The sequence below is a fragment of the Mauremys mutica genome, chromosome 7 (genome assembly GCF_020497125.1).
Source record: "Mauremys mutica isolate MM-2020 ecotype Southern chromosome 7, ASM2049712v1, whole genome shotgun sequence".
Lineage (NCBI taxonomy): Eukaryota > Metazoa > Chordata > Testudines > Geoemydidae > Mauremys > Mauremys mutica.
Genome location: NC_059078.1, coordinates 66832515 through 66859255, shown reverse-complemented (window position 1 = coordinate 66859255; position 26741 = coordinate 66832515). Strand labels below are relative to the sequence as shown.

The 26741-nt window shown below is 42.3% G+C and overlaps 1 protein-coding gene across 2 annotated transcripts; it reads left to right on the top strand.

Moving 5' to 3' along the window:
* The first annotated feature begins 204 nt into the window (after positions 1–204).
* Positions 205–26741, top strand: LOC123373827 (syncytin-B-like). 2 transcript variants are annotated; one of them, XM_045022999.1, is made up of 4 exons: positions 205–320; positions 20407–20470; positions 22115–22157; positions 24825–26741. In XM_045022999.1, exon 4 carries the CDS (start codon positions 25007–25009, stop codon positions 26423–26425), a length of 1419 nt encoding a protein of 472 aa, XP_044878934.1. In that variant the 5' UTR covers positions 205–320; positions 20407–20470; positions 22115–22157; positions 24825–25006; the 3' UTR covers positions 26426–26741. The 2 variants fall into 2 exon arrangements, with proteins under 2 accessions (XP_044878934.1, XP_044878933.1); XM_045022998.1 differs by having other exon boundaries at positions 24814–26741.

Genomic DNA, 26741 nt, shown 5'->3' with positions numbered 1-26741 from the left:
GTTATGAGATACACATTCTCATCAGCGATGTAAACCAGTGCTAGCTCTATTTACTGCTGGTGTCAGCACTATCAATAAATAACATTTTCAGTGACAAGAAGAGGGGAAGCGTGAGCACAATGCGATGAACTGCAAGCAGCAATATCAACAATGATTCTTTCCCTTTGCCTGCAGATGGACACACCACTCAGTGCGTGGTGCAGAGAAGGTGCAGAGAAAATCTGGAGGCTGCCAATGAGACATGTGCCCCATCATGATAGGTGCAATACCAATCACAAAGCACCTAATATGAGAGTACCAGTTCTCTGTCAGCACTTGTTGTGAGTATACATTACAAAAATCACTAAACACATTCTTTCAACATGAGAAAAATAAATGCTTCTTAGCCAAATCAGAATGGTACTTCTAATAAAGTCTGCACCTCAGAAAATTATTAAGGGTGTAAGTGCAACCAGAGAGGGACTTGGACTTGATGTGATCCCAAGGAAAATGGCAGGGGAAGTTCTGCCCCTTTTCTTTGTCCACAATTCTCTCTCGTAGCCATAAGACTCTAAGAGCACAGGAGTGGTAAAACTTAATTTCCAGGAAGAGACAACACATGATATGGAAAAGCTGTAGTATGAGACAGATTAATTTAATACCAATACATTTAAGTGAATACAAACAGCCAATGGCATTATGCATCATACTATATAGTAAACACTCTCCATAACTAGAGTAGGGTTTAGTACACTTTGAAAGGGAGATTTGGGCAAGCATGGGTTCAGAAAATACCTATCAGTTAGGCTGTTTATCACAGCTATGATAACCACCTGAGAATGCAAAACTGGACTGGAAGGACTGAATTCTGAAATTATTCACACCTATGTAAATCCAGAGCAGCTACATTGACTTTGATGGAGTTACATGCATTGCTGTAAATCCAGAATAAGAGGAAATTCAGGCTTGAAATCTGGCAAAACAATCAAGTTCACCCTGTTCTGGAACTAGTCACAGCAGAGGCCTGACAACCAGAAAGGCTGCTGTACCAAGGGCAAGACATTCAGGCCTCACTTTTAGACAGCTAAGGTTTTGATTAGTGTCATTTAAATACATCAGCTTTCTAAGTCATTGGACACTAGAACGGACAGACTCCAGGATTCTTCCCAGTGAATAAAAGATACAGAAGTACTAAATAGAATGACAAATGGCAAAATACTAAGGGGAGTGAATTACCTTGCCAAGCTCCGGGACTGGTACACGGTCTGGTGGGTCAGCACAAGGTCTATGGACTATGTATGTTACCTAAGCCTTTGAAATAAGTCCCATAGGGAGTTGTACTGGCCCTCTACATAAGGATATATTTCACTCATCAGTGGGGAAAAAATACAAAAAAGGTACCTAGAGAATTAGAAACATGGTGAGAAAACAAAATGAGCCTCATCTTGAAACAATGAAAGCTACTATCTCTGGCGGGCAATGAAACATTAAATGGAAGCCTTCTCTTTCTATTCCTATGTAATTATGTTGATTCTCTTGCACGTTGCCAAGACAAAGGGATACCTAGACACCTTAATTATCGGATGGATAAAAAAAGTTTCCTGCACCACTGTAAAGTATGGCAGGGTTGGTAGAGCCACAGGGAGCTATTTTTCCAGAAAATAACCCTAAAATGTCTAAGTAAACTCTCTTTAGCTAAACAAATGTTCTGAGTGTACCAGAAATGTTACATTCTCAGTGAAAAACACTCAGGAATAATTGCCTGCATACTCATTCTCTGGGAGCCTCAACTAACTGCCAACAGATTTATGTTTTTCCAATTGCCTTCAATAGAAATGTTTCATGGAAATTCTTATGTACCCTGACTACTAAATGAATTCAAATTAATATAGAATTTTTAAAAAAATTCTTGGAAGAACTGAGCCTTCCTGCACTGTGCAAAGGGATGCCCTCATTTGGAATACTGCATCCAATTTTGTGTCTTATCTTAAGTAAAATAGAATGGAAACTGAAAGGATGAACATAAGGGAAATGCAGATAGTTAAAGGCATAACAGGATTATTCATCCTGGAAAAGTTGTACAGTTAGAAGAGACTTGATTGAGGAATTCATAATTATGAAGAGCAAAATAAAAAATAGATCAATCCCCCAATTTGTTAATAGCCTACCCCGATATGAGAACAATGGGGCATTTCATCAAAGAAAAGGGAAGCCATTTCTGAACTGATTAAAGAAGATATTTTGTTGTGCAGAGATCATTACATCTCATATATTATAGAACACTAGTGGAAAGAACCACCAGATTCTATCTAAACTTACAATGCTGCCTCCACTTGGAAATCTCATTTCTCTGCACCAGTGGGGTAGGGGGTGCAGAGGTTCTAGACTCCACAAGACAAATAAGTACTGTCTCAGGGTAGCTAGAACTCCACAGGCTGTTAGATGGGGGTTCAGCTTCTACTGAGCAGCACCCAAAATAATAAATAGCACCATCACCACCTAGTTCTCCTATAATGCTAGTGGTCTCAGACCCACTGTATCCGTGCTACGCCCCAGTTTTTTAAACTTGGAGGAATCCTTTAGTGTGCCAGAGCCCCAATGGGATCCACTCTTCCTTCAGGATAGGCCATGCAGCCTCACCGCCTTCTCAACTGGGTTCCAGCACTTCCATTTCACACCATGAACTCTGCCCAGTGAGTCCAACGGAGATAGACTCCCGGTAGAGACTTGTTCTCTCCTCAGGGACAAATGCTCCACAGCAAGTATTTGCAGTGACACCCCACAGAGCATTTGCAAAACAGTGTGGGATTTATTAATCAGCTGAACACAGCATTGGAAGTCCTTATGTTAGCACAGAGACAAAGGCTAGAGCAGAATCCTTTCTGGTCAGCCACAACTCATCAACCAAATAGTAGTGAACTCCATTTTCAGGCTGTCTCTCTCTTGCTCTAGGGTGACTAGATGTCTTGATTTTATAGGGACAGTCCCAATTTTGGGGTCTTTTTCTTATATAGGTTCCTATTACCCCCCATCCTGTCCCGATTTTTCATATTTGCTGTCCGGTCACCCTATCTTGCTCAGACATCCTTCCTTAGTAGTTCCCAATGAGAGTACTCCAAGCTTCTTCCACAGCCCACACTTATTCCCTGGTGGAAACATCTGTCCTTTGTTCTTGAGCTGGGGGTCTCTGCTCATCTTCCATGCTGAGAGGCAGGGAAATCCACCTCCCTCTGTGTCATTGGTTGCTAGGTGTTAATGTCCTAGTGACTAGGTTTTCCATTCACTTCTTGGATTTTCTATTGATATGGGCTGGCCCTGGTCAATCTTTTTAATGACCAATCCAGTACATTCAGCCACCTAGGCTATACGCATACCTGTCTCTCTTAGTCTGCCCTGAGAGTAAAAAACCTCCCCCACTCCACTGAGTAGCAATACAAAGCATAGCAGGAATCTGAGGCACACATAGGCTTCATAAAAATATTACAAACATTTTTGACTTCGTCACAAGTAGTAGTTTCCCAAGAAGACCGTCAGTATCATTACTGCCATTTTATAGAAAGGAAAACTGAAGCATAGAGAGGTAAACCAACCTGCCCACAGTCAACCAGCAACCAAGCTGGGAACAGAATCCAGGTCTTCTCAGTCCCAGGTCCACTTGGCCACACTGCCTGCTAGTGGCAGACTTATTGGATAAAGGTGGGGAGGACAGAAGACATTAGATTTGAGGTGAAATAATGCATGCAACAAATGAGACAGAAATGCAAATACATTAAACTACAATGAACTTGATGTATTTACTTTTCCCACAAGATTCTTTTTGTGTGTGTGGAGTCCTCTATATAGTCAACTAATGCACCTGTGTTACCTATATTTATTAAAGTCCTGGCAGCCCTTGTGGAGTAAAATGGCTGATGTTTAGAAGCAGAGCAACTGACCCTGTTCTCACTGATTAAAATTATTTGCTCACAAGCTATCAACCCAGAGATGGTGGCCTTAAAATAGAATTTCTATGCAGAATCTCAGCTACAAATGCACTTCTCCACTTCTGCAGACATCAAATCAACAACCTCTGAACACCTCACTCCTGGATTGCATCTAAAAGATGGCTGCAATGCCAACGGCTGGTGATCATCCTGCAGTCTGGGCTGCATAGCATCACATAGCCAATTGGGGCAGCCAAGGTCAGACATGGTTGGCTTTAGTGTTACTCCCAATTGGTCTATATGCTAACAAGAGGGGCTTGACTGTGCTGGAACAAGCACACTGTGGCTTCTCTCTCTACTTCCTTACGCAGAATTCCCTGAACCTAGTTCAGTAGCTCAGAACATTCTAACACAATGGGGCATCATCCCTCCTCATTTGACCATATTGGAAGGGGCCCTCTGGTAGTAGAGAGGCAGGACAAATTTAAGAAACTCCCTAATCCATTTATTGTTGTTAGTCTTTATTCTGTAGAGATGCTCAGATGCCATCTAAAAACAACAGAGGAATGAGATTATGAGGAAACCAGGTTATATATTTGTCTTAAAATGTGATCTAGGAAAATATGTTGCACACTGGTCAAGTGTGTCTTCATCCCCATTTAGTGACTGGACAGTGTAAGTGGCTTATGAATCTGGACATAGTCCTTCAGTTCAATCAGTAGAAACTTGTGCTTTTTAAATCCAGAAGTCTCAGGTTCAATCCTCTCAAACAACCCAACCAGGGGCACCAGTATAAATAGTTCACTGTTGACCAAGATGAATATTGTGGCTGAAGTTTAAGGAGGAGTCTCAGTTAACAGAAAGGATAACAGTTCTTTTAATTTTGCAATATTCCCCTCTCCCACGCCCAGGTAAAAGGTCAAATTATGTGGAATGTCTCAATGCCATACTGAGTTGTCATGGAGTGAAGGTATTATGCTTGTAGGAGGCACTGTAGAAAACACATATTGTGGCAAGTGCTCCTTGATGTGCAACTATCCCAGTGCTACCTACTGTGCTAGGGATGAAGCCATAGCTTCTGCCCTGCCCAGACATTCCCACGTGGTGGAACACACAGTGACATTTTGGGTTCACCCAGGCCAGTAAGGGGTTTGGTCACCATCTGCCTTGTAACCCTTGGTGTCATGTGGCTATGGTCCAGAACGCTGACCCCAACAGTATGCCAGCAGCCAACAGGCCGCACCCTGGCTTTGCTCAACCTGGTTACTCTTTGCAGGCCTGTTACTCCTTAGCACCCTTCCAGCTCCGAATTCATCCCCAAATCATCTCACTGCAGGGACCAGTCCTTCTCTCTGGATCTTCACAGAGAAACCACTGGGTTTGCTGCCTTTATAGAGAAGGTAAACCTTCCTTACTGAACTTATACAGACTGACTATTTATAATGAAAGCAAAACAAGTTCATTAACAAAAAAGCAGAGATGAAGTGATACCAAGTAAAAGGGATAAAGGCAGAGGTGGTTACAAGCAAATAAAAGTGAAAACACAGATCTAAAAGTCTAAAACTTAATCTAGCAAATTCCAGTCTTTATTCAAGATGGTGTCTCTCACCCAATCTCCTTTGCAGCCTTTCACTGACCAAGACCCATCACACAGATAAAATCACTTGGTTTGTCTCCCCTGGATCTAAGATAAAGATGGAATCTCTCTCTCTGTTCCTTATATCTCCAAAGGGATGTCTTTGTCTGACAAGTCTGGAAGGCCTCCTGGGGATTCAGTCTCCTGTCTCTCTCTTGGGGGCAGGAGCCACATTAATGCTCTGTCTCTCGAGTTCAGCGTCAGGATAACCCCTGCTGGTTTAGCTATATGGCTTTGTTTATTGCTAATATGTAAATGAGATAAACCCACATTCCTTTGCCTAGGTCAGTCCTGTTTATCGCTTTTACCTAGGCCAGGCTATCGGGTCTTAAACATGTCCTACTAATATCATATGGAGGGAATTCATAACTTCACATATAAGGTTAACAATGCATTTTACAATTATATTACCGTAATAACTATTATATTAGCTTTCACATGATACCTAACAAGGCATATTTTGTATAAATATTATTGCAGTAGTGTGTAGGGTGTGAATACAGGGGTACCTAGGATATGCCTCTCTCTCACACATGGGTCAGAAATGCTTACCATTAAATTATGGCTGCCTACATTGTAGCAACACTGGGGGAGATGATACTTCCTGCTCATTCCTCCCTGGTTGCTTACCCAGGCAGGGGCATTTTAAATTTAGTCCATTACTGAAGTCAAAAGCCATTCAGACTATTTATTGGTACAATTTCTAGAAGGATCCAAGTGTATTAGCGGTATTGGGGTAAACATCACCCTGGAAGGGAAATGCATTCTTCAAGTCAAACACAGATGCATGTGTTTTATGCATGCTTGTTATTTTTAAAAAATTCAATCAATTTCACTTTTAAAATAAAACCTTTTCCACATTTGCATGGATTTATCATCAGGTGATCAAAGAGTAATCATATTACCTTTTATACACACAAAAATCAACACTATACAATGTAGTTAAATAGGACGGAGTGTAATGGGAGGGTGCGAATGTTGTCTGATTGGGTTGATGGGGGATAATGAAATTTTCACAGGACAGCACTCACAGCTAATACTGGTTTCTGATTTTTCAAGGCACATTCCACCAGTTAATCCTTCACTCTGGGAGTCTCCTTATCTTTGAACCTCTTTCTAAAATGAAAAAAAATTGCCAACAATTAAACCAACCAAGAAAGCAACCTGGCTTTTGTTCAGGTCCTAGATGCCATCCATACACAGAATGTTAGAATACACAGAACCCAGGTACCCCTGACCTCATCTACAGCATGACCCCTACCAACATATGACTTTGATCAGTCAGAAAAAGGATAAAAGATGGAAACACCAAGAGAAAATCTTGTTATGCAAGCCAGATGGTAGGATCTGAGTGTGAAGTCTTTGGAGGAGAATGAAAATATCCATACCTTCACTGGATAAAGGACAGTTTACTGTACACCTCACAGGATCCTGGAATAAGGTGACCAGACAGCAAATGTGAAAAATTGGGATGGGAGTAGGAGGTAATAGGAGCCTATATAAGACGACAAACCAAAAATCAGGACATCTGGTCACCCTATCCTGGAATGCAAAACTGAGATTGCAGAAAAGCAGAGAAGGACTAAGCAATGCAAGAGTATTGGGGTCTCAGTTAGTAAGAAGGGTGCCAAACTTCCCTCGATCTACCAGCAATGCTCTTACTAATGCAGGAATCATGGTACACCCACATCTTGAATACTGCATACAGATGTGGTCTCCTCATCTCAAAAAAGATACACTGGCATTAGAAAAAGTTCAGAAAAGGGCAATTAAAATGATTAAGGATTTGGAACGGGTCCCATATGAGGAGAGATTAAAGAGGCTAGGCTTTCAGTTTGGAAAAGAGGAGACTAAGGGGGAATATGATAAAGGTATATGAAATCATGAGTGGTGTGGAGAAAGTGAATAAGGAAAAGTTATTTACTTGTTCCTATAATATAAGAACTAGGGGCCACCAAATGAAATTAAAGGCAGCAGGTTTAAAACAAATAAAAGGAAGTTCTTCACACGGCACACAGTCAACCTGTGGAACTCCTTGCCTGAGGAGGTTGTGAAGGCTAGGACTATAACAGGGTTTAAAAGAGAACTAGATAAATTCTTGGAGGTTAAGTCCATTAATGGCCATTAGCCAGAATGGGTAAGGAATGGTGTACCTAGCCATTGGATGGAGATGGATGGCAGGAGAGAGAACACTTGATCATTACCTGTTAGGTTCACTCCCTCTAGCCACTGTCGGTAGACAGGATACTGGGCTGGATGGACCTTTGGTCTGACCCAGTATGGCCGTTCTTATGTTCTTAAGCAATCAAATTAATGGGCAAATTAATGTCCACATGTCACAACTTGAATGAGCCTATATTTTAGTGAGTTATCAAAACCAGCAGGGGCACCCAAAAAAGGCAGATACCAACTGCAGTGATGGCACATATTAAAGACATACAGCAGAGCTCTTAAGGTAGAAAAGGGAGGAAAAGATTTGATTTTCACATGGCATGCACCAAAGGTAAACCACCTAATTCAGAGTAGGTGGATTAAGGCACTAGCTCTGATTAAATTGTCCTTCACAGATGAGAAAGTGAAAATACTTTGTGAGACAAGATGTGATTCTTTTTCTTTGGAGAACAAAAAACAGGGAAGAAAATGACATGGTCTAATCTGGACAAAGCAGAAGAGTATTTGGGCAGCACCGAACGGCAGTGCTGGAATTATGGTAAATGCAGACAAACCTTCAAGGGGAACCATATCTAAAGAACATGGACTGTCAGATTTATGGTTTCAGAGAATCAACAGATGCAAAGGACCCATTAGAAGAGACCTATTCCACCTTCCTACCAAAGCGCGATTATTCTTCATTGTAAAGTTATTGTTTAGTCAAGTCTAGTTTTAAACATCTCAAATTGGGTTTCTAACACTTCCTCTGCAGATTATACACTGCCTAATAAATTTCACCATCAATAGTATCCACGGGCCGGATTCTCCCCTCTCGCCAGTTTTACAATGGTGCAAACTGTATTGAAGTCAATAGAGTTACTAATGCTTTATATGAGTGGCAGTGACAGAAGGATCGGGCAATGCACTGAGTAGAAATCAAACTTTTACAATGGCTGAGAAATGCTGAGTTAAGAACATAATCAATACAAGATCTGACTCATGCCTCCAAAAAATAAACATAAATTGACAGGTTGTTTTTTTTTTTTTTTTTTTTTTTATACACACACATGGGAAAAAAGATTTGCAATTCATGCTTGGTTGAGAGAACTTCACAGCTTGATTATAGAAAAAAATCATCTTTCTTATCTTAAATTCATTCAGATGCAAGGCAGCAGCTGGTTTAGCTGCCGTTTGTCTTGCTTTGCATGCAGTATCAAGTTATCTTTTTGTCAGCCAAGCCTCAAAGTTCACACATTGCACCTAACAGCATCAAATGTTTCACTGGGTTTTTTTGTATAATTTTGAACTGTAATAGCAACAAGATTATATGAGGATAAGGAAGTTTAAAAGACAAGTTAGTCAGGCTGCTTTTGCAGACCTTGCCACTTCTCCAGAGGATCTACTCTGGACTCCAGACTGTGAGCTCTTAAAGCTAATGTATCAAGTACTGAGTTCACCAAGGTTGTAGCTAGCTGTCACCATTCAATGTTACAACCCAATGCTAGTTATATGTGGTCTTACAATTATGGCAGAAGCCTAGTTTTTGTGGTTTGAAAATAAACTCCCGTATTTCTTATGATAGGAGCCCAGGATACATGGAAGAGCCCTGACCATTAAAGAATTAGAAATACTGCTTCCTAGAGAACCAGTTTGGGTGATTAAGACACAAGCCTTTGATGGAGGGGGAGGATTCTAGAGATATTGTACATGGCCTACTCAGATATCCACAGCATCCCAGGGGAGCTCACCTGCTGTATCACCCCTTAAAAGGCTGAGGCTGCACTAGATCCTACAGCCAGTCTGCTAGCTCCACTGGATGATTCAAAGCATTACCTTCTCCTTACCACTTTGAACCTTCATGATATCAGGGAGCACTATCTGTAATTTTGCTTGGTGCCTGTGCAGGTTGGAGCAAATTGAAGGCAGAAAGAGAAGACTTCTTTGTTGCATAACGAGGCCCATAATCAGACAAACCTGCTGACTGAAGCTCTTTACCAATGGATCAAACAGTACTAGGCAGTGGCTCTTGCCATTCCTGCCAATGTGCCTCAACATGAATTTCACTGAATCTCTGGGCTGTATTTTGAGACTGCCAGTCAGGATACAAATTGGTGTCAGTTATGACTGGAGGAGAGTAGTTTGTGATGGGAACATAGTACAGCATATACAGACTACATATGGTAAGGACTTGAATGCTACAGAGGTAAACCTCCCATTTGGAACATCAAATTGGCCTATTTACAGATCTCCTGAGCATGCAACTACCTGATTTCCTGCTTTTCGAAACCCACTCCCCTTCTTCTGTAGTTTAAAACTGAGGCTTCTATTCTTAATCTCGTCTCAAAGACTCATGCTTTCCCCAGCAGTAAATGGTAGCATAATGGAAAATGTACAGGGAGAGACCATATTCTGTACCTCAGAATAGGTAGAGATGGGTCTGAATCATGAAACAAGAATCCCTATTTCTAACCCCTCAAAATATAGGGCCCAGGAGCTCAGATTGGGGGTGGGAGGCTGTCCTGGCCATTAGAGTGTGATTGACATGTGTCTGATGAAGTGAGTATTCACCCACGAAAGCTTATGCTCCAATACATCTGTTAGTCTGTAAGGTGTGACAGGACTCCTTGTTGCTTTTTACAGATCCGGACTAACACAGCTACCCCTCTGATACTGTGGCTAGCTGTGAAATTTGGGTCAGAGCTCAAATTTGGAACCCAAAGTTCACATAATTTTAGATCTGATTTTTTTTTATTTTAGTTCATCTCTAAATAGATTTTAATAACTTTTTTTTAAGTCACCAACGCTCTGTTTAGACCATCAGCTTTGCATGCTGCATTTATAAATATTGTTCTCAGACAAAAAAAAACACAAACCTCCTCACCTTGTTGAGATCCTCCAGCCTGGACCACATGGGATCCAATGTATGTTTAACTGACAGAAATCCAAGTAATCCAAACAAAGGCATCACTCTGGATGTTGATAATATAAAATACCTAATAAAGCTATTTGATCAGAGAAAAATCTCTTCAATGAATGACTACTTTGCATTTATATAGCATTTCTCACCATAGACTTTCAAAAAGATTTACAGACATTAATTAAGCCACACAATACCCATTTTACACCTTGGTAAAATGAATCACAGCACTGGCTATACAGGGGTAGATCCAGGGATAGCCTGTTATGTCTTGACTGATAGTCAAAAGACCATGGATTCCCCCTAGTTCTAATATCTCCAAAATCTCCTTTCACTAAAAAGTTTCAGAAAAGAAGTGTGAGCACTAGAGGGATAACCCACAGCTCTTGAGCAAGACAAGGCAAACTTTCTTATAAAGGAAAAACAGACAGATATGGACATTACAAGGGAAGTAAAGGAACAAGCTTTCATATTCCATGCTAGCCTTAAGGATCTTTTTCAAGAGCATCACTGGAAAAAAAAATCTGAACAAATTTCTAAATTGGATGTAATTAGGAGTATTTTGGCTGTGTGCAGTATTTCTCTTGGCTAAATATATTACAGCATCAACATGCTGATGCCATATAGGTATTCTTCAATTATGCTACAGTACCACTTTGAAATATGTTTCAATTTAAAGTGACACAATAATCCTACATGCACTCATTCTTTAATTTGAATCACTGGTAATACAATATGGAAACAACAGACAACATACTGTCTATTAGCAATTTTACAGTGAATCACTGCTGGAGTCTGTCAACTTAATATTTATTTAACTGAGCCCCATATGATCTATTTGAACATAGCACATATTCCTGTCTTTTCCTTTCTGACATCATGTGTATAAAAACAAATTTTGTTCAGTGTATGAAATATGTATACATCTTATGCAAAAAGATGTATAAATGCATGAGGTTAACCCCTAAAAAATTAAACAAATACAGAATACCACTAATTATGTTTATTTATGCTTACTTATTTTGTGCACACAACCTCAGGGCTGTATTTTTATAAGCATATTGACAGCATGTGGCACAGGAAAAGGAGGGTTGACTGGTTACGAGCACGGTACTGGGAGTCAGGATTCCTGGATTATATTGTCCTGGTGGCCACTAATTCACATTCACAGTCGGCCATATCCTGGGCTGGACGTAAGAAATGAAGGAACTCGCCCCCTATTCTGATCAGACCACTTCCTCTTGGTGGTGGAAAAAAAGAGCTCTTGCTCTTGCAATTCACGGTTAGAAACCATCACCACTGTCCTTAGCTAACCAGATTGTCTTGAACCTTCCCAGATTTCAAAACTTGTTTATGGAAAAATCTACTCAATTAGTGAAGGAACACAAGCACTTCCAAATTCGACAGTGCTCTCCTCCCACTCCACCACCCACAAAGATCAGGATGATTCTCCAACAAACAGTGAAAGGAGCAGCAAAGGGACCCTAGACTTCTCCTCTTCCACAGAGGTAGCAAACCTATGCTCTGCAAATATTTTTTGGACCACAAGTCACATCATAAATATATATTGCCTCTTTGGGCCCTAAGAGCACCTCAGTGCCAGAGGGCAAGGGGCTCTCTGGTAGGTAGCAGTGAGTCTCAACTGACCTGACCAATTCACTGCACCCCACCGACTGTTGTCATGATATTTATTTAAAAGGGGTCTTGTAAAATATCATTGGGAAACTAGTAACTCACTGGTCATTAATATTCCTGTGTGATGTATGCATGGTTAACATACAAACAAGGTATGACTTAAGTCAATGAAAAGCATGTTATATGCAAGGCAAACAAAGCCAGGTGAGTGAGTGGGGGGATACCCACTTAACCTCGACTGGGTATGGAGACTACACCTTCAGGAACCCTTCCTGCCTCCTGTGCAGGGTCAATAAACATTGGGAAGATATAAGTGAAGACAAAAAAAAATCCTTCACGTGAGGTGGCAAAGAATCCAAGCACTTTGGGCTCTGTGTTGGAACCTGGCTAAAGCCTGGCCAGCCACTCTGGAAGAATGACTGTGGTGAGAAAACTACTTGGAGCAGAAGACTGCAGTTTGTTAAGTTAGACTTCAGTTTTAGAATCTTATTTTTACCTCTGTTTATTTATAACCATTTCTATCTCTATCCCTTCCACTTGGTTTCACTTAACTCTCTGTTCTGGTGTTAATAAACTTGTTTTACTTTTACTATCAACCAGCTCAGTGCTATGTATTGAAGTGGAAGATGTGTTAACCCCAATTAAGCTAACAGGCTGCTCGTTCAAGGAGCAGTGAGTTTGCTAAGGTTTTTTGAGTGTTACAGTGAGAGGGATTGAACTTTGCAGAGAAACATTTTTTGGTGGATCTCGGGGCTGGAAGGGTTGTTGAAGTCCCCCTGCAAAGAGTAAATAGGCAGTGGCAGCCATGGTATGCTAACAATGTAAATGGCAGTCTTGTTTGTATGCCAATAATATAAAGAGCATGAGCCACAGCAGCATAGATTTAAGGCACCCAGAGCTGCAAAGTACGTGTTGACTGAAACCCTTTTACTGGCATGAGTGAACCCTAAAGCGTCACACCTCCACTCACCCACAGAGCCTAGCACTTCTCTTATTTCGCAGAGATCACCACCCATATGAGGAATGGCCTCACAGGCTACCAAGAAGTAGCTAAAAGTGTGAGATCAGGAACATAACACCATCCCTTCCAACAAATGAGCCCATTTACAAACATAATAGTCATTACACAGTAGCTGTGATTGCTGTCAGGGCTTCCATATGTTATTCTGATTCCAGCCCTGCCTGTGTGGGTGGGGAAAGAGAGGACACCTGTAGCAGAACCGAACACTAGTAACAGAAATTGTCTGCATTTCCTCTGCTAAGGAGAAGCTACCACCCATTGTAAAATATGCAATACTCCAACCACTGCTAAAGAAACCATCCCTTGATTCTAGAGACCTTTCAAACTGCGGCCAAGGGTCAAACTTCCCTTTCTAAGCATGAGAGAGAGCCGCCAATCCTGCTTTTTCCAAGAACACAGATGTCAATAAGTTAATATCCCACATTATAGGGTCTCGTCAGGATTATTTGCTTCTTGCTACTGGCTCCTTTTGTCTTGGTCACTGGATGGGCAACTCTATTCTTAGTCTGTGCCTAGAATGATAGTATTAGGCATCTCATTTTGGGAGGAGAGCTCCACCATAGGGTCAGCTACTCAGATGCCAGGTTGGAAGAAAAAAAATCTGCATGATTGATGTACACCAATTTACATAGGGCAAAGAGCTTTCCACTTTTTTGTCTTTCATCTACCATCATCTTAAAACTGCAAGGAAATAAGCAATTTGAGGGGAAATAACATGGTATTATTCCTTGACTGATAAGCTTCCAGTGTAATGCACAAAATCTTCCATATACCCATTCTGCCATTGCAGATATAACATTCACATTTGAGCCCATTTTCCCCCTCCTCTTTTGTTCTCATTGGCTTTTTCCCCCATTTCTGAACATATGTTTCCTGAATTCCTGGCAAGCTTCCTGAGCTGCAGAACAAAATTTAGACTAGAAATGGAGAGTAGCATTTTTTCATTCAAATTAAGGGAAAAATCTGGGCTGCATGAGATATCCAAATGGACAGAACAGAACCTTAAGCAGGCCTGGGTTCTTTAATTCCTATTGGCCAAGGAGTGCAGAGCCAGCCACAGATTTTGTAAGCCTGATTAATGTACAGAGATTAGTATTACTGAAGTGGACTGTGCTTCATTGAAATATTCAGTGTCTCATATCAATGTCACACAACACAGCATTAATGGGATCGAGATGCAACAATAATAGTTTCCATGACAATGCAGTACATTTAGTCAGCAGCACCTCCCTGGGTAAACAGTAATCCTTCGGAAAAACAAGAAGGTCATTACAGCAGCTTGTCAAATCAATGCAGAGAGTGTCTGAGCCGATTAAGGCATCTTCTCTCAGCTCTGACATGGTGTCAATAGTACTGGGCCACTAGTACTCAGTCAGATGATTGAAGTGAAATGCCCATCAGTCAGGGACTTGAGGTGGACTAATGATTCCCTGTGCTGCCTATTAGAACTACATGACAACTCAATCCTGTTTGCTTAAAAAAAAGAAAAAGAAAAAAGTGACCTTGTTGCTTTGTTTGAAGCTGAATTAAATTGACAACAGCAGCTAATCTTTACCTAGGGCGATTAGCAGAATTAAAGAACAACAACAAAGGCACACAAGGTTTTATGTTTTATCTTCTTGGTTTGATAATTGCTCACAGATCTACTAGGGTCTACTCTTCGTAACTGGGCACAATGTAAATATGTATTCCAAGCCAAGTGGCATTTGAAGGGATCTGTGCTAATCTCTATGCACCAGGGGACTATTTAAGATAAATAAATAAATAAGTGTGCTTAGAGAAAGTCTATTCCAAAAATAAACAATCATCAGAATAGAGAATTTCAGAAATCTTCTAAATGTGCTGTTTAAGTCTGAAAACCACCCTCTGCATATTCTAATGTAGATCGTGGGCCCAATTCTGCACCCCTGACTCTGCAACTATTTGCATCAGTAGATGCTACTCAGCTTGAGTAACGAATGCAGACTCAGGTCTGCACTCACTCCAAATATTGCTGTTAAAATCAATGCAATACACAGTTTAATAGGATGGTTTTTTCCTGTCATTTTGCAATATAGTTTCAGTAATATCACAATACGTAGATTCTTGTTTTACACTGTTATATTTAACCAGGAAAAAGCCTAAACAAAACTCAGGATAAAACACACAAGTGCATGAGTACACATGCTCCCCCCACACACACTTGAGGCCATTTTTAACTGATGTGCTTGATGAAAGTCTTCATGTCCACATCATGTTTCTCTGACGTTTATCAGTTTACATTACTGACCTACTCAATCAAAAGGAAGAGAGAAGTTATAAGGGGGAAAAAAAGAAATCCCAAGCAGAACATTTCTCAGCAATGTGTCTGTTAATGAGAAAAATCTGAGATGCTAGTAAAACTAAAAATATACCCTTACTTATTCTACTCATTCATATATTACTTAAAAATGTACTTTCATCTGCAAAATTATCAGAGAACTGAGCAGCATATACACATTTAGAGTTCAAAAGAAGTTATAGAATTGGACCACTGAAGTACAGATACGGACAAAAGTGAGATTCAGGATGAAGTAAATAGTGGCCCAAATTCAGCTCTTACTAAGGACCTGATCCAAAGCCCATTAGAATCAACAGGAGTCTTTCAACTGACTTCAGCAAGCTGTTCAATCCTAGTGATTTCAATAGGTGCAAATGAGAACATTATATGATCCAATACATAGAAAACCTGTGCTTATGAAAAGTAGAAATAGCTGGTTACAAGGTTCTTATGCAAAGGCTGTACTAAAAATGTCACTGAGTAGCAAGATGGATGAGGACCCACCCAGGTCAAAGGCAATTTATGTATACAAAGAAATAATTTATTTTTGATGGGAAGACTATATGACTCACAGGATTGATATTGGTGTAGAAAGCCCCTCACCTCTTGGTAACCTACTCAAATCCAGCCCAAGGCAGTTGAAAATTACACCATCTGATGGCTGTTCAATAATGTGGAGATAGTTGGCCAGTTGGTCTAAGCCCAGTTCCCATCACCATATCAGAGGTTCACTGGAATCCACTGTGGTAGTTTCACGGTAGAGCTCAAGAAATGAACAGAGAGGGAAACGGAACTACCTCCTTTTTCAGGTGCAGAGGGCTGTCCCCCTAGAGTTTGGCAAAGCAGGATGGGGAAGCTTACTGTTACTATCCTAACCATGCTCTATATGTTCTGTGGATAGAAGATTCCATCTCCACATGACAGGTTAGAAGGAAATGGCCTGAATAAGATGTCATTGGTGCTGTTACAAACCTTAATAGGAATTTTTCTTTCATCTGTTGCCTCTTGAGATCTGTATGATCTCACTGACTTCATTCCAACCCAGCACATTTTGCACTTTAAATGGCACTTCTAAAAATATATAATTGAGATATCCGAACATATCATACTGGCTTCCTTTAACACGTGATCTAAGGCTTTAGGCTCTTACATTATAAGTTTTAGCTTATAATCAATTGCTTACTCATTCACTTATTGAGGGAGAACAGCAACATACCGATCGCATCTGTAATGTGAGCAAACCTAAAAAAAAGTATATAGAAGGTTAACCTTCTCTGACAAACAATCACTGTACGATCTAAACAGTTTAATAAGAGCATATTGGATGTACTGACAAAGGCAGTGCTAGCCCATTGGGGGCCCTAAGCCCACACAATACATACTAATAATAAATAGGGGGTCCCCTTGAGCTGCTCAGTGCCCCAAGCAATAACCTAGTCTGCTTATGCCTAGCACAGGCTCTGCGTGGTGATTACATTAATATCAGTCTTATCATTTGACAGATTTTGCAATATCTGTTTTCCAACAGCATTTGACAGCTGAACTGTTTCCTTGGTTAGTTTACCTTGTACAGTAGGTTCACATCATAATGATCATGGTTTTATATAATTGTGTAGAACACACGAGTAAACCTATGCACTTTGCTTTCAGCCAACCCAAACATTTCCTGCACACAGTCATCATTGTAGCATGAAATTCCCATTAATATAAGTAATCATATTATTATTATTGATATATGCTGCTTAAATGCTTTCCATAAAGAATTGTGTAAACAGAATCACAGACTTCTATAGATATATTGTCAATGCTGTCCCACGGGGCTCAGCTGGAGTTTGACAAAGTAAAGCTAACACCATTCTCGGTGTCCCTGTTGGCAGCTCGTATAATAGGTATTGAGATCCATTCCATCCAGTAGAAAGAATTAAAAAGTGTTAAGGTCTTTTGCTGGGGAATGATTTAATTGGTGGCTGTTAATCAACCTGACTGGGTTTCACTAATCTTGATTAACTTTCCAATCTGACAATGTGTGTGTGGATGTGAGAAAGGGGTGAGAAATGAGAGGCAGGATATTTTACATATTAATTCTGAGGGCTGACTAAGGGCTCTCCCATTTAAGACTATAATTATGAAATTATGTGAAGCTAGCCAAAAATACAATGGAGTAAAAATATTCATATCTACTTGCAGGTCGACCCTGATATGATAGTAGATCATCTTGAAAGGAATGAATGAATTTTTTATATATTATATAAAATAAATGGAAAATCAAAAAGCATTCAGAATAGAGTCCCACTGAAAACCAAAACAGAACATTCAGAATGAATGCTCTCTCACTGGTTACTATCCCAGACATTAACTGATACAAAACTATTAGCACTGTAAACAAAAGCACACAACAGTGGTGTCACATACATCTTGAGAGGTAACACATACAAGAGAAATGTGTACTAAGTTTGTAGCAGCCCTGAGTTGTGCCATTTCCTGATGACCATATAAGAACTCTTCCAGTGTGCCTGTAATGCCTTTGCCATTAGCCATTGGTCAAGTGATACGAGACAATATTCTAGGTCACCTCTGAAATGTGGCTGTTCCAGAAGACACAATATTCCAGCTGGAAGGCTGATTAGTGATAAAAGAAACATGCATTTCCTGCAACCTGTGGGTAGGCAAAGGTCCCAATGGTTTCCAAGTCAGCACATCTGTTATCCAAGAGAGCGTGGCAGACAAAAGCATCTTTAAAGAATGTCTGTCTCAGAGGAATCTATTTGGTAAAGAGGCTCCAGCACAGATCCTTGAGGTCTGCACAGAACAAGCACACAAAATTCATTCTGGTTCTAGTAGCATTCCCTGTTTTAAGGGCAGAGAATCTCTCTGAAGATGGAATGAACTTTTTCTGATGTGCTACTGTTACCTGTGCCCACAAATAGAAATTTTACAACACATTGAGGCCATAGTTTTCAAACTCTGTGGCCTAAATCTGAATTTAAATGCCTATTTTAAGGCCAAAATGTCTGAAAATTCTGGGTTGTAGTTGTGGATACCAACACATGCTACACATAAAAGGTGAAATTTGCTTCACAGGTTTAATACACCAAATTAAACATTACCTAGATTTTTCTTAAGAGATGCAAAATTTGCATCTGGATTTCAAACATGCCAGTTTTTAAGAGGGAGTCTCACAAAAACCACACATTAAAATAATTATTTAAATGAGGTAACATTAATGGCTTTCCTCCATGAATACAATTAAATAGTTTGTTAAAACAAATACCAGATTTTTCTTTAAGTGAACTAATACTATCATATTTTGTTTAAATTGTAAAATAAAGCCAAACATATTTTAAGAGACTTGTAAAAATAGTAGACTAACAAGATATCTAAGGAAATAACCTGAAGTTATTAGCATAATAATCCACATGTCAAACTAAAGTTGGCTCAAGCATTTGCTGCCTGCAGCAAAAGTCTTGCTGAGCCTGAAGCACTGCCATAGGCTCAACAGCCAGTGGGAATTGTAGTTAAAGAAGCTTGGGACCAGCAGTAGATACACAGGTGTATTGGGGAGCAAGTAGGTAAGCAGAGATGGCCAGGAGGATGCAGGGAAAAACACAAACCCAAAAGGGTTTCTGTGGAAAAACTAAAGAACAGTTACTTACCCAACAGTACCTGTGGTCCTTCACATCATGTCAGTGTGGATCCCAACATAGGTGCCTATTTGCCTCAAGACTGGCTTCTTTTGAACAACAGTATCCAGATGCACCATGTGCCTCTTCTTGCTCTCATACAAGGGCATAAAAGATGAGGTGGTCACAATCCTCCCTCAGGTCCTCCCAAATTCACAGCCTGTGCAGCTGAGGACTCTGAAAAGTGGCAACAGGGCAGGAGGTGTGGAGAATCCACACCAACTACATCTCAAAGAACCAGTGTTTCTGTAGGATAAATAACTGTTCTTTCTTCTTTGAGTTTGTGTCAGTGCAGATCCCACTGTACGTGAGCAGCAAGCAGTATCTTCCCAAGACAGTGGGAGCGAGGAGCTTCAGCTGCAGTCAGTCAGACTGAAGTACTGCCCTCCTGAATTTGGTATCTCACCTGGCTGCAATGTCAAGTTATGGTGTTGCTCCATGTCTAGGATATGACAAAGACCCCCCCCCCCCCGTTTTCTCTGGAATGAAGAAATATAATTTGAGAGTCCTCCCAGAGAAGGATACATATACCAACCAGGGGAGGTCTGTACAGGGGGATCTCACCACAATGGTTCGGTTCAGACATTGGTGATCAATTAATGATGGTAGTAGAAGTAGAAGATCAGAAGTGAAGAAATTTAGCTGGAGCTAAGAACTGGTGGATCAGACACTCACCAGAGTCTGTCTTGCTGCCACAGGTGGCAAGAGAGAGCCAAGGAAGGGCCACAGCAGGAAGTGGTGCAAGCTCCAATGATGCTGCTAGTAAAAAAAAAATGAATCCAGTCTTACATATTAGACCTATAGTGGGATACATACTGATACATGTAGGTACAGTGTAGGTACAAATGTTGGCAAGCCACATTGTCCCTGCACTGAACCATACATTAGCACAGTATAGTATGCACTTTCTGCTATGCTAGCTTAGTCACACAAGACAATGGCCCGGTGAGGGAAACCAGCCTTAACCAATCAGAATGAAGTAAACAGGTGTATCAATCATATAGTAATAAGTAACCTGTGTGATGTCAATCATGTAATACTGAGTAACCAGTCTGTAAGAAAGAGAATAAAAGCAGCGGTCCGGGACTATCCTGAGACGCCTCACTGCAGCTTTGTCTCGTCTCTGTTTCCCGATACAACATCTGGTGACCCCGACGTGATCCAGACACAGGACCCCCGACTCATCGGCTGGCTTAGCCTTGGTGCACCACGGCGCAACGCGCTCCCTCGTGAGTATGGGGGGGGATTTATCCATTGAGCAAAAAGATCATGCAAAAGAGTTATTGAAGCTTATCAAACAGGACGGGTGTACTGCAGTATCGTTACGGCACTTGGAGGAATTGCTCCGAGTGATTGAGTATAAGTGCCCATGGTACTCGAACCGAGGCTCCCTAGATCACTCCGATTGGATAAAGATCGGAGAGGCATTGTTTAGGGAACCTCGAGCCGAGATCCAACATATTCTGTTGTGGCAGCACTGTTCAGCTGCGGTGGGGAGATTACGAAAAGAGGCGTCCCCCTCCGCACCTCCCTTGCTCTCGGTAGAGGCACCTCCCGCCTATCCCCGAGTGCTCCCACCAGCCCCTTTTTTAGCACCAAAAACTTCTACACCAGTGGTGGACACCCTGGGGCAGAAGTCCCTTCATCAGGGTGCTGTCTGTGCAGGGTATGATAGAAGGGATCGCTAATAGTTATACTATGATCCCGGAGGACTGGAAACATCTATTTCGTATGATCCTTTCCCCTGCACAGTACGTGGTATGGGATAATGAGTTTAGGTTTGCAGCCCTAGCACTCGGTAACGCGCAGAATACTGCTGAGCAAATATATGGGACAGGAGCTTTTGCCACCATGGAGCAACAATCTATATTGCCCATGGAATCTTTTCACCGCACGGCAATGTGCATTCAGAGAGCCTTTCGGCGCGTTCCAGCCTCTGGCAAGCCCCTTCGATCATTCACAAATGTTAAACAACAAGCTACTGAACCTTATCATCATTTCGTTGATCGCCTCAAGGAGGCTGTTCAACGCCAAATTGACAATCCGGACGCTCAGACGGAACTCCTTTTACGCTTAGCGTATGAGCAGTCCAATGCTGACTGTCGGAAAATTCTCCAAACTATCATTCACCGCCCTAATTACACACTCGCTGACATGTTGCAGGCATGTGCCGAAGTAGGCACTCAGACCCACGCTATGGCACTGTTGGCGGGAGCAATCCGTCAAGGTAACAAACCTACAGGTAACTGCTTTAACTGCCAACGACCTGGACACTTCAAAAAGGAGTGCCGGGCCCCAGGAGGTGGTGCTCATAAGGGCGGAACTAACACCACCGGGGGCCGTCCTTCTAAAAAGTGCCCAAAATGTAATAAAGGATATCATTGGGCTAATCAATGTCGCTCCTCAACCCCAGATAATTCGGGAAACTTTCGACCGGGCCCCCCTCCAGCCCCGGTTTAAAGGAGGGAGCTTTGCCTGCCACAGCTGCTCGACCAGCCACAAAAGGCAGTGCTGGTTTGGATCTTATTAATGCAGTAGATATGCAATCCCCTCTCCCTGGTGACATACTCCTCATGCCTACGCAGCTTTCTGGTCCGCTTCCCCCAGACACATTTGGGTTAATTTTGCCTCGCTCATCTGCCAGTAGTCAGTCTATTATGATTGTGCCTGGAGTTATCGATTCTGATTACACCGGCATTATCTATGTTCAAATTTGGAGTCACCTTCCCCTCAAATTAAAGGCGGGGGACTCTTGGGCTCAACTGCTAATCTTACCTTACACAGCGCCGGCCGGACCCAGCCAAGCGAGTCGTGCCGGCGGATTTGGTTCTACTCGCGTTAATCTGGAGCAAGGTCTCCTTTTTCATCCACAGATTGCTGCAGTATTACAACACATCCGAACCCACAAACCGACCCGTAAGTATATCATCAATGGTAAGGAGCTCTATGGGTTGCTAGACACTGGAGCGGATGTTTCAGTAGTTGCACAAAAGCATTGGGACCCTTCCTGGCCTTCCGAAGTTTCCCCCTCTGTTTGGGGAGTGGGAGGCCCGCAATCTTCCCGACAAAGCACCAATTGGCTCTCAGTATGGGATAGTGAAGAGGGGCGAGAGGTTGCAAAAATTCGTCCGTGCATTTTGCCAATTGACATTAATCTCTGGGGGCGAGACCTATTGTCTCTGCTGGGAGCCTCCCTAGTGGTGCCATGACACGTCAATGCTCCTCACACACTGCCCTCCCACTGGAATGGAAAACCCACGTCCCAGTGTGGGTTGAGCAATGGCCACTCCCTCAGGAAAAATTAATAGCCCTTAAGGAATTAGTTCAGGAACAATTAACCGAGGGACATATTGAGCCTACTACTAGCCCATATAATACTCCGATCTTTGTTATTAAGAAAAAATCTGGACGCTGGCGATTATTACATGATCTCCGAGCTATAAACAAAATTATGGAACCTATGGGAGCCCTTCAATGTGGGACCCCGAATCCGAATGTTATACCACATGATTATCAGTTAGCAGTAATCGATCTTAAGGATTGTTTTTTCTCTATCCCTCTCCTCCCCCGTGATCGAAAGTACTTTGCCTTTACTATCCCTGTTTTGAATAATAGTCAGCCAACAGAACGCTACCATTGGAAGGTTCTTCCCCAGGGTATGCTAAACAGCCCCACCCTCTGTCAGTATTATGTGAATCAGTCTCTCTTACCCTTTCGCAAACGGTACCCTATGCTTAAGGTTTACCATTATATGGATGATATCCTCATAGCAGGACCAGAACTCCCTCCTTCATGGCAAACTGACCTGCAAAATATGCTCCAGGAATACGGCCTTCAAATAGCCCCAGAAAAGGTACAATGTATAGAACCTTTCCTTTATCTGGGCCACAAAATGATGGCCGCTTATTCCATTCCGATTATCCCGCAAATTGCCTTGAAAACCAACATTAATTACGTCACCCTTCAACAAGTCCTGGGCATTATTAATTGGGTACGTCCCTATTATCGCCTTGATACTAACATGTTAAGTCCATTATTTGATGCTCTTCGGCAGGGGCGTCACCCCTCCGATATCATTTCTCTCACAAAAACACAATTAGATGCCATTGAGCAGGTAAATCAATCTCTCGCAAAGGTTTGGGTGGATCGTGCCGTGGATAACGAGCCTCCACGTCTCGCTTGTCTTCAAGGGGTGACCCAACCTTGTGCCGCCCTCTTTCAAGCACCCAAGGCTGGGACGGTACGAATCCTTGAATGGCTTTATCTCGCCCACACCCCAGCAAATACCCTTACTCCCCTTCCCTCCATGCTTGCCTCCCTTATCACCAAGGGATGCCAGCGAGCGTGGGTCCTTTTAGGCATTGATCCCGTTGAAATAGTACTTCCGATCCCCTTGCATTTATGGCAAACTGTTTGTGAAACTAACCCCGAGGTTCAGTGTGCATGCTCAGCCTTTACAGGGGTCTTCTCCTGTCACACTTTGAAGGACCCCCGTTTCAGCATGACGCAGCGATTACCCCTTAACTTTTGCTATTTACTCTCCCCAACCCCGCTGCCAGATGTGCTTACAGTATTTACGGACGGGAGTCCAAACCGTGGGGTTCTCTCTTGGCGTGACCCATCTACTACCCACTGGTGTTCTCTGTTTACCCTACCCCAAAGCTCCGCCCAGCGTGCTGAGCTGGCTGCAGTAATTTTAGCCTTTAATCGTTTTTCTATGCAACCGTTTAATATTATCACTGACAGTTTATATGTAGCCAATGTTGTTTCAAATATTAGTGGTAGCTATGTATCACCAGCGCTAGATAAAAATTTACTAGCTTTGTTTTTAGCATTGCAACATCTCATTCATTCCCGTACCGATCAGTTTTTTATTGCTCATATTCGAAGCCACCAACCTTTCCCTGGCATGTTGACAGAAGGCAATGCCCAGGCGGATGCCCAACTCAGGGCATTCCCTTGTACTCCTATAGAAAGCCATGCCCTACACCATCAGAATGCCAAGGCATTGGCTAAACAATTTCAGATCCCTCTATCTGATGCTCGAGGTATTGTTCAACAATGCCCTCAACGTACCCTTAACCCACAGGGTCCTCCCATAGGGGTAAATCCCCGTGGTCTCGGAGCCAATCAACTTTGGCAGATGGATGTCACCCTTTTTCCCCCTTTCTCCCCTTGGAAATACCTGCACGTTGTCATCGACACGTTTTCTGGTTACACTTGGGTAACTGCCCAAAAAGGGGAGGCTACCAAACATGTTTGTAATCACTTGATTCGCAGTTTTGCGGTAATGGGCAGCCCCGCTGAGTTAAAAACCGACAATGGTCCTGCTTACTGTTCCTCCGCCATGGCCGCATTTTGTGCCCGGTGGGGCATTCTCCACAAATTCGGCATTCCTTATAATTCCCGGGGTCAGGCCATTGTTGAGCGGGCTAACCGCACCCTAAAGGAGGCCCTTACTAAACAAAAACAAAAAGGAGGAGTGCCCCTACCCTTGCCAGATAAGGAAGAATGGCTGGCTCGTGTCTTGTTTACTCTGAATCATTTGAATTTAACTTTGTTTAATAATCAGTTTTTATCTAGAGCCCAGCGCCATTATAGACAGACCGAGCCCCTTCCGGCGCCGAAGGTGATATATCGCAAGCTGCCAGGACCAGAGTGGAGCCTGCCCGTGCCGCTCATTACCTGGGGCCGGGGCTACGCAGCAGTGTCAACTGAAACCGGCCCTGTGTGGGTTCCCGCTCGCTTTGTGAAGCCGTGGAGAGATGGCCTGGCATCAGGGGCTAAAGAATCCCATTCCGGACTTCAGTCTAACCCTGACGGATAGGGTGGACAAGATTGACAAGGCCCGAAAGCGTGGCACACCTAACACTGCCATAACTTGGGGGCAGGTCAAAGCTTTATTACGGCAGGCTGAACATGTATTAGAGCAAACTAAGGCGGATAAGACTACAGAAAACTACTTTCTTGCGCTAATAGCCAGCTTAAATGCTAATTCTCTTTGCTGGGTTATGTATATTTGGGTGACCGTTCTGTGTTTGCCGCAAGGTGTTGCAGCCCCTCTCCCTTCCACCAATGTGTGGGAGACATTTATTCACACCTTGAATCAGACATCCTTTTGCCTCTCCCAGCAAGTTACGGTGGGAGAGATTTTAGGTACCTGTCTGATTCCTGTATGCCATAATCCTAATGATGTTGAAAATGCTACTTGGTTTTATTCTAGTCTGGGGCCAAATTCCACTATTCATGGCTTGGGTTATGCTGGCTATCATAATTGGGGACCCCAAACACCTCGTAGACCTAGGAATGCGCTTGCCCTTCGAACCCCATATGCAGCCACACATAACATAACCTGTGCCCGCATGACTAATTGTACCATGAGTAATTGTAAGCATTTTCCTGCTCCAGCAATGAATTGTTCTGCTGTGACAAATATCTCTTATCTATACAAGCATGTACAGCTGCCAAATGGGTGGTTTTGGACATGCTCAGGATATACTTTCAATTATATGCCCGCCAATCTTAGTGATGGCACTTGTTGTTGCCTAAGCCGACTTGCACTCATATTACCAACTAAAAGGCAACTGTTAAATACTTCGCGAGTTAGTCGCAGTCTTCCTTTAGATGCTTCCTGTGATAGCCGTGTACATTTACTTTCAAAAACTGAGACTGTCGCTTTGGCTGTTTCTCTTGTCGGGGTCCCCGGGTTGGCCACAGGAAACAGTATGCGAATCAATGGTTTAGCTTGTGCAGCCACTAAGGCTTTGAATGCAACATCTACCGCTATAGCCCTTCTTAATGATGACATCCGCCATGGGGTATTGCAAAATCGAGCGGCTATAGATTATTTACTTATGCTGCATCATTATGGATGTGAAAAGGTTAATGATATGTGTTGCTTTAATATTTCTGATCATCATCATTCAGTTGAAAATCAACTCAAGATAATTAAAAATTTAACAGATCAAATCAGATACAATCCAGACCCCTTCTCGGGATGGTGGGATTGGCTCTCCTCATGGCTTCCTAACACTGGGTGGTTGCATCAGCTTGTCACCTTTGGGGGACTCACTGTACTATTACTCGTGCTGTTTTGCTGTGGCATTCAGTGCGTCCCCTCATTTGTTTCTCTCTTCATTAAGGGCTGTCCATGGACTAGCCCGGAGCCCCCCCGAAAGTATTAGTCATAGTTAACAAAACAAAAGAGAGGGAGATGTAGGTACAGTGTAGGTACAAATGTTGGCAAGCCACGTTGTCCCTGCACTGAACCATACATTAGCACAGTATAGTATGCACTTTCTGCTATGCTAGCTTAGTCACACAAGACAATGGCCCGGTGAGGGAAACCAGCCTTAACCAATCAGAATGAAGTAAACAGGTGTATCAATCATATAGTAATAAGTAACCTGTGTGATGTCAATCATGTAATACTGAGTAACCAGTCTGTAAGAAAGAGAATAAAAGCAGCGGTCCGGGACTATCCTGAGACGCCTCACTGCA

Coding starts and splice junctions, on each gene's coding strand:
- LOC123373827 (XM_045022999.1), top strand. CDS start 25,007: ATGGCCTGGCATCAGGGGCTAAAGAATCCCATTCCGGACTTCAGTCTA.